At 39.2% G+C, this 21,359-nt stretch overlaps 1 protein-coding gene across 6 annotated transcripts in view; it reads left to right on the forward strand.

Annotated features, from left to right (window-relative positions):
• COG7 (component of oligomeric golgi complex 7) overlaps positions 1-21,359 on the forward strand; it is a 119,621-nt gene that overhangs the window by 8,497 nt on the left and 89,765 nt on the right. For all 6 annotated transcript variants that reach the window (XM_004453792.4, XM_023587492.2, XM_023587493.2 and 3 more), the window contains one exon: positions 1,020-1,188. In XM_004453792.4, the coding sequence (XP_004453849.1) occupies positions 1,020-1,188 (169 nt within the window). The remainder of the gene's footprint in view (positions 1-1,019; positions 1,189-21,359) is intronic.

Genomic DNA, 21,359 nt, shown 5'->3' on the forward strand with positions numbered 1-21,359 from the left:
AAATAGGAATAAACCGTGAAAAGTAAGTCTTTCTCCTATCTTGACCCCCAATCTGCTAATTTCCTTTCTAGAGACAAATCCTGTTATCAGCTTTATGCCTTTCTTTCCAGATAAACATACACACATGTGTTTCTCACCTTTTTTTTTCACACAGATGGTAGCACATTGTGAATATCACTTTGCTTTTTTCACTCAACAATATATCTATTATTCTAGCTCAGTTATCATTATTTTTAAGTACAATAGAACTATAACCCTTCCTATTCCATTTCTGAGTCTCTTAGGGTACTTGATAAGTTTAAATTGATTCAGGCTTCATAGATGCAAGTTGTAAATATTGTTGAATTCCTGGCATGTGTGTATGGGAGAGGATGGATTCAAATATGGTTCTGACATTTAATACATTAGTAAATGTTAATTAGCTGCTCCCTCCACCCCATAATTTTCAGAACTGTATTTCTAAATGCCCACTGGCCATATCCATCCAGCTGGACTCCTGCTAGGCACTTCAACATCTGGACTCTTTTGTTTCTGTCCAGTGCTATCTCTCTTCTACCCCCTACTTTCTTCTTTTTGCAGGCCACAAACTGAGAACTCTGCTAAAGTTTTCAGTGAATTCTCCAGAACCCCAGCTGGCTAAACAGAAATTCTTCTTTCTGACTGCTGAAATCATCAGTTCTCCCTTTAGAACCTCCAAATGATAGGATGAGACTTCTCTTATTGCTGAAGGCAATTTGCTTTATTAATTATTGTTGTAATCTGCCACAGATGCAATCAATTGATTGATGATTTAAATCTACAAAATATTTCACAGTAACAATCAGGCCAGTACTTGCTTAACCAAATAACTAGACATCGCAACCTAGCCAATTTGACAATAAACTTAACCATCACAAACATCTGAGGTTTATGGGCCATTTTCTGATTTTATCATTTGCATTTTTATATATTTTGTCCATGTTCAGTTAAAGTAACATTGGTCTTTTAAAATATATATCCTGTATTCTGGTCTTTTATAGGATATAGCTGTGATTTCTGCCAAACTAACAGGTATGCAGAACAGTTTAATGATGCTTGTTGATACCCCAGACTACTCAGAAAAATGTGTGCACTTGGAGGCATTGAAGAACAGACTAGAAGCCCTGGCCAGCCCCCAGATTGTAGCAGCATTCAACTCTCAATCTGTAGGTGAGTGCCGGCCATTTTCTCATCTTGCTGTTTACCTCTTTACAAATATAAGCTTTTGTAAGTTTAGTCTTTAGAATGTCCTAATGGTTATTAAATTATGTACATTGAAAGTAGATTTTTAAATTTTTATTCATCACCTTTTTCAACATTTTATTGAAATTTTCAAACCTACCGAAAAGTTGAAAGAATTGTACAGTGAACACACCATCTAGATTCTGCCATTAACATTGTTTTGTTTTTGTTTTATTTATTTATTTTTAAAAAAGATTTATTTCTCTCCCTCCCCCCCGCGCCCCCATTGTCTGCTCTCTTGTCCATTCACTGTGTGTTCTTCTGCATCTGCTTGCATTATCTGGCAGCACTGGGAAACTGTGTGTCATCTTGCTGCGTCAGCTCTGTGTGTGTGCAGCGCCACTCCTGGGCAGGCTATGCTTTACTCATATGGGGCAGTTCTCCTTGTGGGGTGCACTCCTTGTGCGTGGGGCACCCCTAAGCAGCGGACACCCCCGCGTGGCATGGCACTCCTTGCATGCGTTAGCGCTATGCATGGGCCAGCTTACCACATGGGTCAGGATGCCCTGGGTTTGAACCCTGGGCCCTCCATATGGTAGGCGGATGCTCTATCACTTGAACCATGTCCGCTTCCCACATTTGTTTTTTTTTTAAGATTTATTTTTTATTTCTCTCCCCTCCCCCGCTCAATTATCTGCTCTCTGTGTCCATTCGCTGTGTGTTCTTCTGTGACCGCTTCTATCCTTACCAGCGGCACAAAGAATCTGCGTTTCTTTTTGTTGTGTCATCTTGTTGTGTCAGCTCTCCATGTATGCGGTGCCATTCTTGGGCAGGGTGCATTTTCTTTCGCGCTGGGCGGCTCTCCTTTTAGGGCGCACTCCTTGCACGTGGGGCTCCCCTACGTGGGGGAGTTCCCTGCGTGGCACAGCACTCCTTGCGTGCATCAGCACTGCGCATGGGCCAGCTCCACGTGGGTCAAGGAGGCCCAGGGTTTGAACCGTGGACCTCCCATGTGGTAGGCGGATGCCCTATCCATTGGGCCAAGTCTGCTTCCCCCACATTTGTTTTATTTTTTATTTTTTATTTTTTTTATTGACTTTGTAATAATATTACATTAAAAATATATATGTGAGGTCCCATTCATCCCCACCCCCCCACCCCCCCTCTCCCCCCCCAATTTGTTTTAATATGCATCTGTCCACCTACCTGTTCCTCTATCCATCCGTCAGTCCAGCTTATTTTTTTGATGCGTTTCAAAGTAAATTGCAGACATCAGTTAGTACATGTCATTCCTAAACACACCAGTATTGACATCAGTAACTAGAGTTTGTTATTGGTTTATGATTCTTTTTTTTTTTAGATAGCATTTACAGTTAGAGAAACACACGACTGGATATAAAATATTATGATGGTGTATTTTTTTCCCAGGATTTTTTCAACCAGTAAATTTATCTAACTCTACCTTTCTCTTTCATCCACAAAACTATTGGTCAGCTGAGAGAGGCAACATTAAAGCTGTTTTCTTACCATGGATGTTTATGGACAGAGCAGTCTAAATCCACACCTTTGTTCCTTTACTCCTGTTCATGTTACATGAGCCCTTCCACACTGGCTTTGATGTTCTCCTGAACTTGTCTGTTAAAGGTCTCTGTATTAGATTACTGGGGCTGCTGTAACAAATGACCACAAACTTTTGGCTTAAAACAACAAATTTGTTCTCTCACAGCTCTGGAGGCCAGAAATCGTTAATTAAGGATAAATTCCCCTGTATTACATCCGTTTTCCCTCTCGCTGCCCTCAGAACCTCCAGTGACCACTGCCTCCATATCAATGATACAGTTTTTTCCATTGCTAGAATCATTTCCATTGCTAAGTCTATAGTATACCAGTGAGTCTACTTTAGTCCATAATTCATGTATGGCAGAGCCATATTCCCGCAAAGGCTCTAGGGGAGATTCTCTTCCTTGTCTCTTGCAGTTCTGATAGCTCTAGGTATTCCTTGGCTTGTGGCTACATCACTCCAGTTTCAGCTTTGGTGGTCACATTGCCTCCTCTTCTCCATGTGTCTTCTCTCTGTATCTATCTTATAAAGATACCTGTGATTGCATTTAGGACCCACTTGTGTTGTCTAGGATACATGCCTTCTCTCAAGATCCTTAACTTAATCCTGTTTTTGTCATGTAAGCTAATATTTGCTGTTTTGCCATATAAGATAATATTCACAGGATCAGGGGATTAGGATGTGGACATAACTCTTTTTGGGGCTGTCATTCAGTCCATTGCAGTCTACATCAATTACCATCACCAAGCTTCAGGCCTAATATTATTATTATTTTTTAAATTTTAATTTTTTTAAAGATACTTAGATTACATAAATGTTACACAAAAAATAGAAGGGATTTCCACATGCCCTTCTCCCCACATCTCCCACAATTTCCCATATTAACAACATCGCTCATTAGTGTGGTACATTCATTGCAATTGATGAATACATTTTAGAGCATTGCCACTAAGCATGGATTACAGTATACATTGTAGTTTACACTCTCTCCTGTACATATTGTAAGTTATAACAAGATATGTAATGACCTGTATCTGGCATTGCAGTGTCATTCAGGACACTTCCCAAGTCTGGAAAATGCCCCTATATTACACCCGTTTTCCCTCTTGCTGTCCTCAGAACCTCCAGTGGCCACTGCCTCCACATGAATGATAGTTTTTTCCATTGCTAGAATAATTTCCATTCCTAAGTCAGTAGTATACCAGTGAGTCTACTTTAGTCCATAGTTCGTTCCCTAATCCTGAGGATTCTGGAATGGAGGCCTAATATTATTTTTACCTTTCTGCTTCTCTGTAGAAGTTGACAGTGTTGTTTTTCTCCTTCCTGTTCTGAAAACACTTTCCTTCCTTGGCTTCTGAGACATAGCATAAGTTTTGTTTATATGATGGTATTTTTTTTTTTTAATCTTTTTTTTTTTAAACAAATCAATTTTATTGATATGTAAAGCATAAATTTATATGAAGTGTACAATTAATGGTATTTGGTATAATCATACAGTTGTGCATTCATCACTTCAATCATTATTAGAGCATTTTCATTATTTCAGTAATAATAAAAACAGACAAACAAGAAAATTCTTCACCTTTCAACTGTCTTTGCTTTCCCTGCTGTATGTAACTGCTGTTTCTGGCTATTCTTACACAATTATTTATTAAGCATTTTTATTGAGATATATTCATATACCATATGATTTATCCAAAGTGTATAATCAGTTGCTTTTAGCATATCACGATGTTGTGCATCCATCATCATAAAAAAGTTTAGAATTATTCATTACTTCAGAAAGAAAAACTCCACAACTTTTAGCATGCCTTCCTAGCCTTACATAACCACTACTCAAGTTTCATCTTTATAAATTGATTTATATTTACATTTTATATAAATGGAATCAAAATACATTACACAATATATTTAGTTCATAGTAGCACAATTATACAATATTTGTCCTTTTGTGTCTGGCTTGCTTCACTCAACATAAAGTCTTTTTTATTGTTTTTTTAAAGATTTATTTATTTATTCCCTCCCCCCCCTTGTTGTTTGCACTCGCTGTCTGCTCTCTGTGTCCATTCACTGTGTGTTCTTCTGTGTCTACTTGTCTTCTCTTTAGGCAGCACTAGGACCTTCTGCAGTGGGAGAGAAGTGCTTAATCTCTTGTGCCACCTCAGCTCCCTGGTCTGTTGCGTCTCTTATTGTCTCTCCTTTGTGTCTCTTTTTGTTGTGTCATCTTGCTGCACCAGCTATCCGTGCAGGCCAGCACTCCTGCACAGGCCAGTACTCTGCTCAGGCCAGTACTCTGCTCGGGCCATCTCTCTGCTCGGGCCAGCTTACTTTCACCAGGAGACCCTAGAAATTGAACCCTAAACCTCCCATATGGTAGACGGGATCCCAATCGCTTGAGCCATGTCTGCTTCCCTAACATTAAGTCTTTTATTCCAGGTTCATCCTTATTGTCAATATGCTTCATGACTTCATTTTTTCTTACAGCTGCATACTATTCCATCACGTGTATACAGCACAGTTTGTTTATCCATTCATCGGTTGATGGACACCTGGGTTCTTTCCATCTTTTGGCAATTGTGAATAATGCTGCTGTGAACATCAGTGTGCAGATGTCTGTTCATGTCACTGCTCTCAGTTCTTCTGGGTATAAATGCAGTAGTGATATTGTCAGGTCATGTGGCAAATCTATATTCAACTTAAAAAAAAATTTTTTTTTAAAGATTTATTTATTTCTCCCCCTGCCCCATTCCCCTTATTATCTGATTCTCTGTCCATTTGCTGTGTTCTTCTGTGTCTGCTTGTATTCTCATTAGGTGGCTCCAGGAACCAATCCTGGGATCTTCCGGAGTGGGAGAGAGGCAATTATTTTCTTGTGCCACATCATCTCCCTGTTCTGCTACATCTTCTTATTTTCTCTCCACTGTGTCTCTTGTTGCGTCATCTTGCGGCACTCCTCTGTGGGGCAGCTTTTCCATGTAGGTTGGCACTCTGTGTGGTCCAGCTTGCCACACAGGCCAGCTTGCCCTCACCAGGAGGCCCTGGGCATCGAACCCTGGACCTCCTATATGGTAGATGGGAGCCCAGTTGGTTGAACCACATCTATTTCTCTATTCAACTTCTTTAGAAACTGCCAAATAGTCTTCCACAAGGCTGTACAATTCTACATTCCCACCAACAGTGAATAAGCATTCCTTTCTCTCCACATCCTCTCTAACACTTGTAGCTTTTTAAAATTGTGGCCATTCTAGTAGGGGTGAAATGATATCTCATTGCTGGGACCAGCACAGCAATAGGTTTGCATGAAGGGAAGGTGACGCGGAACTGAAAAAATAAAAAGACAGAAAGAAAGACATGAGAGAAAAATTAAAGATGGGACCAGGGAACTCGACAGCTTCTGGAACTGAGAGCCTTGACCCTAGTTTCCACATCGTATTTATTAGAAATTATAAAGCAGTAGTTATCTATGTTTACTTTTAAGACTGCAACACCTGCAATACTGGAGAACAGGCCATACAAAGTTCAAATGGTTCCTCATCGCAACAGTTTTTGTGCTGACCAGACAGCATTCCCTCTAGTCAAGACTGGTGTTCCTAAGCCCATACTTGTTATCTGTGTTATAGAAACGTTTCACCTTCAAGCCGGGTTCCTGCGTTCAGATTCAAGCTATTTTCCCCCATCTCACTGTAGCTTTGATTTAAATTTCCCTAATCACTAGTGATGTTGAACATTTTTTCTTATTTTTTTTTGCCATTTGTATTTCTTCTTTGGACAAAAGTCTTTTTAAGTCTGCCCATTTCTTAATCTGGTCATTGTCTTTTTATTGTTGAGTTGTAGCATCTCTTTATATATCATGGATATTAAACCCTTATTGGATATGGGATTTGCCAATATTTTCTCCCATTGAATTGGCTGCCTTTTTACCCTTTTGACAAAGTCCTGTGAGCAAAAGTGTTTAATTTTGAGGAGGTCCCTTTCATCTATTTTTTCTTTTGTTGCATGTGCTTTCCCCCCCGATTTCCTCCTCAGATTGTTCAGTACTAGTGTACAAAAACATTACTGATTGTTGCTTGTTGACCTTGTATCCTGCCTCTTTGCTGAACTCATTTTTTAGCTTAAATAGCTTTGTTTTAGACATTTCCCAATCTGCAAATAGTTTTATTTCCTCTTTTCCTATTTGGATGCCTTTAATTTTTTTTTCTTGTCTAATTGCTTTAGGTAGAACTTCTAGCACAATATTGAATAACAATAGTGACAGTGGGCATCTTTGCCTTGTTCCCTATCTTAGATGGGAAAGCTTTAAACCTTTCTCCATTGAGTACTATGTTGGCTGTGGGTGTTTCATATATGCCCTTTATCATACTGAGGAATTTTTCTTCTATTCCTATCTCTCTAAGTGTTTTTATCAAGAAAGGATGCTGGAATTTGTTGAATGCCTTTTCTGCATCAATTGAGATGATCATGTGTTTTTTTTCCCTTCAATTTGTTAATGTGGTATATTACACTTTTTGATTTTCTTATTTTGAACCAGGCTTGCATACCAGGAATAAATCTCACTTGGTAATGATGTATGATTCTTTTGATATTCTGTTGGATTTGATATGCATTATTTTGTTGAGAATTTTTGCATATGATGGTACATTTTTGATAATGGAAATCTTGACAAGTTCTGAAATCTTATGAGTTGTCTAATTTTCTGATTTGTTTTAGAATGGGTGAGTATGCTGAGACTTGGCTTTAACAATTTGTTTTTGAAAGCTTTAATTATGTAATTATAAATAGGAATGTGTTGTACACATATGCATAGACTTAAACTTTTCTTTTATTGTAATATATACAACATAACTACTTTCAAGTATACAGTTCAGTGGTGTTCATTACATTCACATGGTGCTACTGTTAACCACCATCCATTACCGAAACTTTTCCTTTATTCCAAATAGAAATTCTAGACCCATTAAGTATGAACTCCCCATTCCCCACTCTGGCTTTTGGTACCTTGTAATCTACTTTCTGTCTCTATGAATTTTATGTTCTAGTTATTTTATATTAGCGAGACCATTCAATATTGCTTTGTGACTGGCTCATTTCACTCAACATGATATCTTCAGGGTTATCCAAGGTAGCATGTATCAGAACTTCATTCCTTTTTTACAGCTGAATAATATTCCACTGTATGGATGTACTACATTTTGTTTATTCATTTATCTGTTGATGGACACTTGAGTTGCTTCCATCTTTGAGCCACTGTGAATAATGCTGTGGTGAATATTTGTACACAGATATCTGTTCTAGTCCCTGCTTTCAGTTCCTTTTGTATACACCTGGAAGTGGTAGTGCCTGGTCATATGGTAATTCTGTGTTTACCTTTCTGAGGAACCACCAAACTGTTTTCCACAGTGGCTGCACCATTTTACAGTCTCAACCAATAATGTATGAGGGTTCCTTTTGTTTTCACAACCTAGCCAACACTTGTTATTTTCCCATTTTTAATAATGGCCATTCTAGTGGGTGTGAAGTGATATTTCACTATGGTTTTGATGTGCATATCCTTAATGGCTAGTGATGTTGTGCATGTTTTCATGTGCTTATTGGCCATTTGTATATTTTCTTTGGAGAAATGCCTATTCAAGTCCTTGGCACATTTTTAAATGGGTTGTTTATCTTGTTGTTAAGTTGTAATAGTTCTTTATATATATTGTGGATATTAAACTTTATCAGATAATATGTTTTCCAAATATTTTCTGTCATTTTGTTGGTTGTCTTTTTACTTTCTTGATAATGTCTTTTTTTTTTTAAAGCACTCAGGTGGAAAGAACTGAGTTTAAGTCCAGCTTTGTTCTTCTTTAATAATTTGACCTCAGATGATTAGATTGAACTGAGTATATTTCCTCATCTTTAACTTGGAGAATAATACTACTAATAGCTAATATCCCATGAAATAGATAGTATTATTAGTCCTATTATAAGGATAAGTAAACTGAGGCACAAAATATGTGTTGACACTGAGTTTCAAACCAAGATAGAGCATATGCCTCCCTTTTTTATTTAGAAGTTCTGAGTTAATAAAATCGTGATAATGTCCTTTGATGTACAAAAGTTAAACTCTTATCCTTATAAACATTATCAGATATCAGTATACAAAGTTTATAAACAATATAATGTATTGTAAAACTAGGGCACTTTTGAGAGCAAATGAAGGCTGTTAGTAATTAAACCAGAACAACAGGCTTAAATCAGAACTGTTCTGGGATACCTGGTCACCCAAGTGTACAATGCTTTGGAGAATTACCTGGATAATTGAGGATTCAGTATAGAAGAGAGTAGCTTAACTTCCTCATGCCAAACAGTAATATCGTTTGTCTTCAAAAGGTGATCTCGCCTCACTCCCATTTGCTCAGTAGTCAAGATCTGCTAAGGTTTAACCTCTCTTGCTCTGGTGGTGAAGCCACCCCAATATTGGGCCTTCTTAGAACTTGGCCCTGGAGCGTTCTGTAGGGCGTCGTCAGAACCAGCAGGGCATTATCTCTACTGTTATCCCTGTACTAGCCATTAACTCCAGGGACAGGAACAACTCAGCCTTATAAATGAAACAGTTTCTGTTGACACCCCCCTGATTAGTTCATTTTTTATTTATTTATTTATTTTATTTAATTCTCCCCTCCCCCGGTTGTCTGTTCTTGGTGTCTCTTTGCTGAGTCTTGTTTCTTTGTCCGCTTCTGTTGTCATCAGCGGCACGGGAAGTGTGGGCGGCGCCATTCCTGGGCAGGCTGCTCTTTCTTTTCACGCTGGGCGGCTTTCCTCACGGGCGCACTCCTTGCGCGTGGGGCTCCCCCACGCGGGGGACACCCCTGCGTGGCAGGGCACTCCTTGCGCGCATCAGCACTGCGCATGGCCAGCTCCACACGGGTCAAGGAGGCCCGGGGCTTGAACCGCGGACCTCCCATATGGTAGACGGACGCCCCAACCACTGGGCCAAAGTCCGTTTCCCTGATTAGTTCATTTAAACTCTTCCTCTTGCCGCCTGCCCTCTCTTCCCCACTCTGCCACATTCTAGAATATTATAGTTTTTTCATAGTATACTATAAATTATTAATTTTTATATCATGTAGCTTTCCTCTCAAAATATTTAAGCATGATACTCTTTTTTTTTAAAAACCAATAATTGCCATGATTATTTATATTTAATATGTGCTTAAATGGATTTAGTACTCACCTCTAGTTTTCATCACATGTTTTCCCTATTTGTTAATTCTTTACTCTGAGTCTTCTCTTCATTAGCAGGATTCTATTTTTCATATATTTATTTTTCCCAGAAAGGGTATGTGGCTTATATGTACTTTCTAAGTATTTATACCTTCTACAAAGACCATCTATACCTTCTACAAATAAAGAAAACAGTAACTACTTTTGGAATTTTTGGGTCACCTTTTTTCCTTCAAAATTCTGTAAACCTTGCTTTGTTGCCACCTTTATTTTGTTTATATATGTAAGATTGGTATGGCTTTTTTTCCTTAGGTGGTTTCTTTTATCTAAATAGTTGTACAGACTCTTTTTTATGTAAAGGTTAGATAGTAAATATTTTAGGGTTTGTGGAACATAAGGTCTTGCATCTAATCTACTCTGCTTTTGTAGCAGGAAAGCCTACATGTAAATAAATGGGCCTGGCTGTTTCAATAAAACTATTTGTAAAACCAGACAGCTGTATGGCTTGCTGACCTATAGTTTTCTAACTTGCTTCTTTCCTTTACCTTGAAATTAATAACTTCACTAGGTTCTTTCTCAGTTTTGAAAATGTTCTCCCTTTTTTGAAAAATTTGAAAAGTGCTTTCTTCCTTTTCTTTTTTCATTCCCCCTCTCTGGTATATTTACATAGGACCCATGGTGGAGGTTTTTTTTTTTTTAACCAATTTTAGGATTTGTGTGTTTTTTTAAAAATATATATTGGAATCTCCTTGGAAGCCCCTGCTTATTTCCCTGGGCTCCTTTGAGAGCTTTCCTTTAACCCTTGGTTTAAAGGTTTAAATTCTTCATTATGCCCTTCATTCCCTAAAGAGAGTAAGAAAGTCCTAGAGTTAGGACTTGGGAAAGTCACTGGGAATTTCGCTCCTCCTATTTTTCTTGTGACTTGGTTGCCACTACAGCCCCATGACACTCGTGGTTGGGGTGTATGTTCAGTTATGTAGGGGAGGGGAAGTAGGGATGGAAGGTAGCAACTCCCTTTTCTTCTGGATGAGCTGGCTACTTGGACTATGATATCCGGTATCAGGATCGTGGGCTTTGGTTTGTGGGTAAGTGGATGTTTCTGATAGCTCTGCTATCTTTCATGCACAAATTTGAATCAAGCTTGATTCAGAATGGGGGAAAGGGCCCTTTTTAGCCTACTAGGCTGGGGTGGAAACAGGTCTTCTTCATTTCTGTTGACCATTTGAGCTGTTCGAGTTTGCTCTGCTGCCAAAATTCAATATCATAAAATGGGTTGGCTAATCTTGGGCCAAACTGATTGAATGGCTAATTGGTATTTCTCTGAAGTTTGGAGTACAAATCTTTTCCCTGTGGGGAAACGGACTTGGCCCAGTAGTTAGGGCGTCCGTCTACCACATGGGAGGTCCGCGGTTCAAACCTGGGCCTCCTTGACCCATGTGGGGCTGGCCCATGTGCAGTGCTGATGCATGCAAGGAGTGCCCTGCCACGCAGGGGTGACCCCCGCATAGGGGAACCCCACGCGCAAGGAGTGCACCCATAAGGAGAGCCGCCCAGCACGAAAGAAAGTGCAGCCTGCCGAGGAATGGCGCCGCCCACACTTCCTGTGCTGCTGACAACAACAGAAGCGGACAAAGAAACAAGACGCAGCAAAAAGACACAGAAAACAGACAACTGGGGGAGGGGAGGGGAATTAAATAAATAAAAATAAATCTTAAAAAAAAATCTTTTCCTTGGCTTCAACACAGATAAAATGATGTTATTCTTTTTTTTTTTTTTTTAAAAGATTTATTTATTTATTTCTCTCCCCTTTCCCCTCCCTCCCCACCCCGGTTGTCTGTTCTCTGTGTCTCTTTGCTGCATGTTTTTCTTTGTCGGCTTCTCTTGTCAGCTGCACGGGAATCTGTGTTTCTTTTGGTTGCGTCATCTTGCTGTGTCAGCTCTCTGAGTGTGCAGCGCCATTCTTGGGCAGGCTGCACTTTCTTTCGCGCTGGGCGGCTCTCCTTATGGGGTGCACTCCTTTTGGTGAGTATCAGAAAGGGGTCCCCCCCACTAAGTCAGTGTATTCTTTAATCAGTCATCTTTCCTGGAAGGCTAGAGTGCTATTTCATGTGAGCTTCTTAAGGGAAATCTCTGATAAACTGATACATTCCCAACCCATTATCCTTTTCCATCTCCCTGTTAGAGTGATATTATGGGTATTTCCAAATATCTGTACTTAATTCATTTTTTAAATTTCATTTAAAAAATTTTTTTAAAACTTTAGATTACATAAATGTAACATAAAAAATAAAAATATATACCCTATTCCCTTCTCCTCCCACACATTCCTGCTTCAACAACATCCTTTAGTAGTTGTGCTACATTTGTTACAATAGATGAACACATATTGAGGCATTGCTATTAAATATGGATTACAGTTTACTTTAAAGTTTATACTCTGTCCTGTACAATTTTGTAATGTACCTAAAGCATTTTATTCAACCCATGAATTCAGTTGCTAAATTGAAGCAGCTTTTTGTAAGATAATTTTAAATATAGTAGGAAGATTTATTTCTGTAATCTTAAGAACATATTAAACATTTTTAAGGTAAATAGTCATTTTCTTTTTTTAAAGATTTATTTATTTATTTCCCCCCTTGTGGCTTGTTTTTTGCTGTCTGCTCTTTGTGTCCATTCGCTGCGTGTTCTTCCTGTGTCTGCTTGTCTCCCTTTCTTGCATCATCTTGCTGTACTAGCTCTCCCGTGGTGGGTGGGCCAGCTTGCCTTCTCAAGGAGGCCCTGGGACATGAAACCTAGGGCCTCCCCTATGGTAGACAGGTGCCCAACTTATTGAGCCACAGCTGCTTCCCTAAATAGTCATTTTCTAACTCATGGATTCCTGTCCATTAAATTGAGATCTCCTGTCAGGTCTCACCTGAATATCTCCAGTGATTGTTGTTACACCTTTTCCTTTTCACCAGCTTATTGGACTTACCAGAGATGGAGTGGAACAAAGTAGAATAGAAAAGATGGGGGCCTATTAGCTCAGGTTTGTTTACTTTCCATTTTAAATTTAATTCTAAGGTTGTGGCATCTACGTTTGGCCAGAATGGGGCAGACGGGAGCCACAGGTGGTGCTGCAGTACATTAAGGGACTAGCTGCACTTCCATGGGCCTCCCCATCTTTCAGCAGTAAGCCTGGAAGCAAATGCTTTGCTTAGGCATTTCTTCTGCTCTTAGGAGAATATGTAAGAAGCTACTTGATACTATACCCATAACTTGGCTCTCAGAGTTCACTGCTATGTGTAGAATGCCGATATTTACCAAATTATTTACTTATTTCTCAAACTTTCAAATATGTGAACATACAGAAATTCAATTTTTTTTCTTATAGATGCCATCTGGTATAACCTTAGTATGAATTTCCAAAAAGGCAAATAACTTGTAAGTATTATTTAAAAATATTAAGTACGTGAGGGTCAGTGGAGAATACAAAGATGATAAGATAAGCCTGCTAGGCTTCAAGAACCTTTACAGCCTTTTTGAGGATGGGACCAGGAGAGAACAAATACACAGATAATTTTATTATAAGATGGAATGTGAAAACTGCTTTAAACCTCCCCACGTAGGATGAGGGACAATCGAGGAAGTTTTTTGAAAGGAACTAGTATAGTGGAGCAGTTGTCGTTTAGTGGTTGAATGTCTGCTTCCCATATATGAGGTCCCTCCAAAAAAAAAGTGCTAGTGTATATGCAGGACCTTGAAAGACAGATGAATTAAAAAATATTTAAACATTGTTTCTGATTATAAAAGTAATAAAGGTTATTTAAAATTTGAAAAAATATGGAAAAATAGAAAAAAAGAATATGATTTTTCCATAAACCTACCACCCAGGGACAACTATTAGTATTTTCTTCCAGTTTTCCCTTTTGTGTATGTATCTTTTAAGAACTAGCACATGCATTCAGTAAATACAATTTTGCGTCCTTTCTTTTGCCAGCTTAGCAATATAGCATAAGCATTTTACGTGGGTCTAAGATTTTGATGGATGAAGAGTTGCGTTAGGGGCTGAGGGAACAATGTATGGTACAGAATGGTTCAGAAATGGGAAAATTCAGGGACTGTTTGGGGAATAATAAACCCATTAGAGTGGAGTGCATATTGGAATATGGTCTGATCATAGTTTGCCTTGAATAGATGAAGGAGTTCCTAGTCAGGGAATAATATGTTCTCAGCTGCTAAGAATGTATTAGTCCACTGAGGGGTGTGGCAGAATTTAAGGGTGTTGACTTTGGAGCTGGACAGACCTAGTTCTAAATCTTTGGGCTGTTACATATTAGCACTGAGACCTCAGGCAAGTTATTTGACTTTTCTGAACCTCAGTTTTGTCAGCAGTGAAATGATATGGTATGCACATCATGATTTTGTGTGGATTAAATGAGATGACAGATGTGAAGCTTCTGGTCCACAGAAGGCATCCAATAAGCATTAGTTCCTTTCTCTTAGACCTCTCATTTAAGACTCCATGGCTCTTACAAAGGGAACAATTCCTAAGAGGTCAATAAGGAACATTTGAAGGTTCTATTTGAATGAGAGCTGCATCATTTCTAAACTGCTATGTAGCTCAGCAGATTTAGCTAAACTGCAAATTAGAAACCCAGACCCACAAATTAATTAATTGGTTTCATTTTTCTTTTTCTTAAATTCAGCTAAACATTTTTCATTACCTATAGTGCTGAAAAAGTTAAATAGTACTGATAGGCTTATAGGACAAAATAAAACTCCCCCTAAATTCTCAAAGCTGTTTTTTTCCCCTGGTATTTTCCTTCATATTTCTGCATAATAATTTCACAATTTTCTAACTTGTATAATTTTAGGCATTATCTATTGACTTCCCATGTTTATAGGAAAGGACTTAGCTTTTATATAATATCCTCACCTCCATTCCCCATTCTCATGTACTGTTATTTTTAGTTAAGTCAAGAAATAGTGATTATCAAGACTTTATAAATATTGTTTATTTTTTGAAAACCAGCTTGTGTTCTATGATTCTAATCCTTTTCCTTTTAGCTTTTAAAAAAAAATCAGTTTTATTGATATATATTAATAAAGCATACAATTCATCCAAATTGTACAAATTGTATTTGGTGTAATCCCATAGTTGTGCATTCATCACTTCAGTCATTATTAGAGCAGTTTTGTTGTTTCAATAATAATACTAAACAAAAAACAGACAAAAAAATTCTTTACCTCTCAATCTCTCTTTCTGGCTATTCTTGCACAATTATTTATTTATTTATCTATTGAGCATTTTTATTGAGATATGTTTGCATACCATAATGATCTACCCAAAGTGTATAATCAGTGGCGTTTAGTATAATCACAATGTTATGCATTCATCACCACAAAAAATTTTAGAAAAATTTCAATACTCCAAAATACCCCTTAGCAGTCACTGCTCAATCCCTCTATCCTTCCCTAGCCCTATACAATCACTAATCTAATTTCATCTTTTTAAATTGAATTATATTTACATTTTATATAAATAGAATCCTACAGTGTATAGTACTTTGTGTCTGATTTCTTTCACTTAGCATAATGTGTTTTTTTTGGTCTGATAATAACATCTTGTAGTACTAACATATAGTTGTTCAGTTTCAAAGAAAGTCTTATATATGCAGTTTTATCCATATTCATATTTCACGTGAGGTTTTCTATGCTATACAGTCCCATGTTACATCAAAAAAAGAGATTTATTTATTTATTTATTTCTCTCCCCTTCCCTCCCATCCCGGTTGTCTGTTCTCTGTGTCTGTTTGCTGCATCTTCTTTGTCTGCTTCTGTTGTTGTTAGTGGCACGGGAATCTGTTTCTTTTTGTTGTGTCATCTTGTTGTGTCAGCTCTTCATGTGGGCGGCGCCATTCTTAGGCAGGCTGCACTTTCTTTTGCACTGGGCGGCTCTCCTTACGGGGCGCACTCCTTGCGCATGGGGCTCCCCCACACGGGGACACCCCTGCGTGTCACGGCACTCTTTGCTCGCATCAGCACTGTGCATGGGCCAGCTCCACATGGGTCAAGGAGGCCCGGGGTTTGAATCGTGGACCTCCCATGTGGTGGATGGATGCCTTAACCACTGGGCCAAGCCTGCTTCCCCCATGTTACATTTTTTAGCTTTCCTTTTAATAACATACTTGACCTTAGATGTTACCTTTAAACCATTTTCATACCCACATATTAGTACTGCTAGTTACAAACATGTTAGGCTTTCACCTTTTCTGTTCACTTCCAAAGATAAACACATATCCTATTTACCAATTCTTCACTAGTTAACCCTCAGCTTTCTATTCTCTAAGCTCATTCTATTTTCTGGTGACCCATATTCCAGTTAGTAACTCCATGAGATTACACAATGTATTTAGTTCATAGTAGTGTAATCATACAGTATTTGTCCTTTTGTGTCTGGCTTGCTTCACTCAATGTGATGTCCTCCAGGTTCACCCATGTTGTCATAATGCCTTACAACTTCATTTATTCTTACGGCTTCATAATATTCCATCATGTGAATATACCACACTTTGTTTTTCCATTCATCGGCCTCATATATTTCGGGGCACCCAGGTTAGGTGCATAGATATTTATGACTGTTATTTCTTCCTGGTGGATTGTCCCTTTTATTAATATATAATGGCCTTTTGTTTCTCTAATAACATTTTTGCTTTTAACGTCTGTTATGTCTGATTTTAGTATAGCTGCCACTATTCTTTTTTGGTTACTGTTTGCATGGAGTATCTTTTTCCACCCTTTCACTGTTAGCTGGTTTGTATCTCTGAGTCTAAGGTGAGTTGCTTGTGGGCAGCATATAGATGCTCATGTTTTTTTTATCCATTCTGTCAGCCTATATCTTTTGATTTGGTAATTTAAACCATTCACATTCACTGATATTACTGTAAATGTATTGTTCCACCATTTTGTTCTTTGATTTTCATATGTCATATCTTCTTTTCATCTGCCTTTTTATTCTTTTGATTATCCTTTCTGCTATTCTTGCCTTCTATGCTCTCCTCCAAACCACTTTCTCCTGTCTTTTTCTTTTAGGCTGTAAGCCTCCATTTAATACTGCCTGCAAAGGCAGATTCTTTTTTATGAACTCACATAGTTTCTATTTATTTGTGAATATTTTAAACTTACCTTCACACTGGAAGGACAGTTTTGCTGGATAAAGAATATTTGGCTGGCAGTTTTTCTCTTTCAGTATCCTAATTGTGTCTTAGCACTGTCTTCTCACTTCCATGGTTTCTGGTGAGAAATCCGCATTAAGTGTTTCTGGGCATCCCTTGTATGTGATGGTTTGCTTCTCCCTGCTGCTCTCAGAATTTTCTCTTTATCTTTGATGTTTGACATTCTGAGTAGTATGTGTCTTGGAGTAGGACTATTTGCATTTATTCTGATTGAGGTATGCTATATTTCTTGGATATGTAAGTTCATTTTTTTGATAAGAGTTGGGAAATCTTTAGCTATTATATCCTCAAATACTCTTTCTGCCCTTTCCCCCTTCTCTTCTCCTTCTGGAATGTCCACTTCATGTATGTTGTTGTGTTTCTTGTTATCCTTTCGTTCAATTCCCTGAACCTCTGCTAAATTTTTCCCATTCTTTTCTGTATCTCAGCTGTTCTTTCTTCTGTATCACTTATTCTTTCTTCTGTTGTTTCGAGTCTGCTATTGTATGCCTCTAATGTATGTATGTGTATATTTTTTAAAGATTTATTTTTTATTTTATTTCTTTTCCCTTCCCCCCTTTGTCTGCTTTTTGTGTCCATTTGCTGTGTGTTTTTCTGTGTCTGCCTGCATTCTTGTCACGTAGGACTGGGAAACTGTTGTCACTTTTTTGCCACGTCATCTTGCTGCGTCAGCTCTCCACATATGCAGTGCCACTCCTGGCTGGACTATGCTCCTTTTGCATGAAGTGGCTCTCCTTGCAGGGCGCACTCCTTACACGTGGGGCTCCCCTACATGGGGGACACCCCTGCGTGGCACAGCATTCCTTGTGTGTGGCAGCACTGCGCGTGGACTGACTCACCACATGGGTCAGGAGGCCCTGGGTATAGAATCCCGGACCCTTCACACGGTAGGCGGACACTTCATCAGTTGAGCCACAACTGCCTCCCTCTAATATATTTTTGATCTCACCTATCGTGTCTTTCATTTCCATGAGTTCTGTTAGTTTTTAATTAAGGGTTTCAAATTCTTCTGTGTGCTGGCTCATTGTCTTCTCAATGTCATTTATCTGTTTAGCCATGTTGTCTTTCTACTCATGAATTTGATTTTGGAAATTTGTGTGCATCTCATTGACTGCATGTCTCAAATCTTGTGTCTCTTCTGGGGCTTTGATATATGCCTTTTTTTGGGCCATTTCTTTCATTTTCTTAGTATGGCTTATAATTTTTTGCTGATGTCTAGGTGTCTAATTAGGATGGTGAGATTATTCAGATGTTCAATTTCTCTTCCTTTTGTATAGGGATTTAGTGGTGCGAGGCTGTATGTTACTGCTGTACTTTCATTCTTGGTTTAGCCTGTTCTGGATCTTTAGGATTGTCCCTCTTAGTTACTTAAATTTGGGCTCTGAACCCAGTAGTAGATTGCAGACCCACTTCCTAGGGCCTTGAGGAAGGAAGCTGTAAAGGCTGGAAAAAGCCTCTTAGTTATTTACTTAGGTTGGTATAAGAGGAATTGTGGTTTTGGTCCGTGAATTTTAAATCATTATAACTAGGCTCAAACACATATTTATTAATAAAAATAGGAACCATTACAATCAACACATTTTTGCCAATGAGAAATAAGTTTGTTTATTCCTGTAGTGTGAAAATCCTTGCTTCAGGATTTGACGAACTCTTGGAAAGCATTTTCTGCATCCTGCTGGCTGTGGAACCATTTTCCTTGCAAAATGCTTGAAGAAGTGGGAGTCAGTTGGGAAGAAGTCAGGTGAATATGGTGGATGAGGCAAAACTTTGTAGTGCAATTCGTTCAACTTTTGAACTGTTGGTTATGCAACGTGTGGTCAGGCATTGTGGTGGAGAAGAATGGTCCCTTTCTGTTGACCAGTGCCGTTGCAGCCATTGTAGTTTTTGGTGCATCTCATTGATTTGCTGAGTATGCTTCTCAGGTATAATGGTTTTGCTGGGATTCAGAAAGCTGTAGTGGATCAGACCAACAGTAGACCACCAAACAGTGACCATACCTTTTTTTTGCTGCAAGTTTGGCTTTGGGAAGTGCTTTGGAGCTTCTTCTTGGTCCAGTCACTGAGCTGGTCATTGCGGTTGTTATATAAAATCCACTTTTTGTTGCACGTCACAATCTGATCAAGAAAGGTTTCATTGTTGTTGCGTAGAATAAGAGAAGATAGCACTTCAAAACGACTATTTTTTTGATTTTCAGTCAGCTCATGAGGCACCCACTTATTGAACTTTTTTGCCTTTCCAATTCACTTCAAATGCTGAACGACCATAGAATGGTTGACATTGAGTTCTTTGGCAACTTCTCATGTAGTTGTTAGAGGATCACCTTCGATGATGGCTCTCAACTGGTCGTTGTCAACTTCTGATGGCTGGCCACTACGCTCCTCATCTTCAAGGCTCTCGTCGTCTTTGCAAAACTTCTTGAGCCACCACTGTACTGTACTTTCATTAGCAGTTCCTGGCCACATGTGTTGTTGATGTTGCGAGTTGTCTCTGTTGCTTTATGACCTGTTTTGAACTCAAATAAGAAAATCACTCGAATTTGCTTTTTATCTAACATCATTTCCATAACCTAAAATAAATATAAAATAAACAGCAAGTAATAAATCATTAGCAAAAAAAAGCGAAAAATGCACATTAAAATGATGTATGGGGAAGCGGACTTGGCCCAGTGGTTAGGGCATCCGCCTACCACATGGAAGGTCTACAGTTCAAACCCTGGACCTCCTTGACCCATGTGGAACTGGCCCATGCGCAGTGCTGATGCACGCAAAGAGTGCCCTGCCACGCAGGGGTGTCCCCCGCGTAGGGGAGCTCCACGCATAAGGAGTGCGCCCTGTAAGGAGAGCTGCCCAGCATGAAAGAAAGTGCAGCTTGCCCAAGAATGGCGGTGCGCACACATGGAGAGCTGACACGAGATGACGCAACAACAAAAAAAAGAAACACAGATTCCCAGTGCCACTGATAAGGATAGAAGCGGTCACAGAAGAACACACAGCGAATGGACACAGAGAGCAGACAACTGTGAGGGGGGAGAAATAAATAAAAAATCTTTTTTAAAAAAAGATGTATAACATAGCTATATTTATTTAAGTATGTATGCCAATATCGAATGGCAAATTTCAACAATGCAAAAGCACAATTACTTTTGCACCAACCTTACTATTCATTTCCTCATGTGCATTTCCTTGGTCCACCAGCAGCTGGTGCTCTTTGGCAGCCCTCTCAGTTCAAAGCCTGGTTGGAGTGGTTGCTGCAACAGGGACTGGTTCACTGTGACAGAGGATTCTGCCTGGAGGTTAAGAGCCTTGTAATTGAAACATTTCCAGAGACAGTTCTCCAACCTTTGCTGGCAGCCCCTTCTTTTTTCCCAGGGAGGAAGTAATTCAATTCCCCTCTGTGTCCTCACCATCCAGTCCCAGTCAGTAGAGAGGGAGACTGAGAGGGTCGATCTCTTCAGTCCCTTGCTGACTCCCTAGTAACAATAGCACAGCCCCCCCTGCCCTGGAAGGGCTCTAGGACACAGCAGACCAAATTTGTTCATCCAAAGCTCAGTCAGCCTTAGGCTTTGTCCATCTGTCTCCCCTTTTGTGGGGAGGTGGATCCCTGGGGCTCCTTTGTCTGTATCTGTCAGTCCCGAGGCCTGAGAATTCAAAAGTGACAGTTGCAGTTGCAGTTTTCAGCTCACTGTTTTGCTGTTGTGATTCTTTTCCTTTGCGGCTCCCTATTCTGGGTGGTGTCATACCTTCCCCTGGTGTCCTAAGCCCTAGAGGGTTTGTTTAAGGCTGTTTTTCTGTCTGTCTTCTAGTTACTTTTCTGAGAGAGAAGAGCATCCTTTGTCTTTATAGTCAACCATCTTTCCTGAAGTTTCTTCCTATTAATTTTTTTTTTAAAGATTTGTTTATTTATTTATGTCTTCCCCCCTCCCTCCATTGTCTGCTCTCTGTGTCCATTTGCTGTATGATCTTCTGTGTCTGCTTGTATTCTCATTAGGTGCCTCTGGGAACCAATCCTGGGACCTTCTGGAATGGAAGAGAGCAATCATTATCTTGCATCACCTCAGTTCCCTGATCTGCTGTATATCTTATTCTCTCTCCTCTGTATTTCTTTTTGTAGTGTCATCTTGCTGTGCCAGCTCTCCGAGTGGGCCAGCACTCCTGCACGGTGCAGCACTCTGCGTGGGC

This window comes from Dasypus novemcinctus, chromosome 23, assembly GCF_030445035.2.
Source record: "Dasypus novemcinctus isolate mDasNov1 chromosome 23, mDasNov1.1.hap2, whole genome shotgun sequence".
Classification (NCBI taxonomy): Eukaryota; Metazoa; Chordata; class Mammalia; order Cingulata; family Dasypodidae; genus Dasypus; species Dasypus novemcinctus.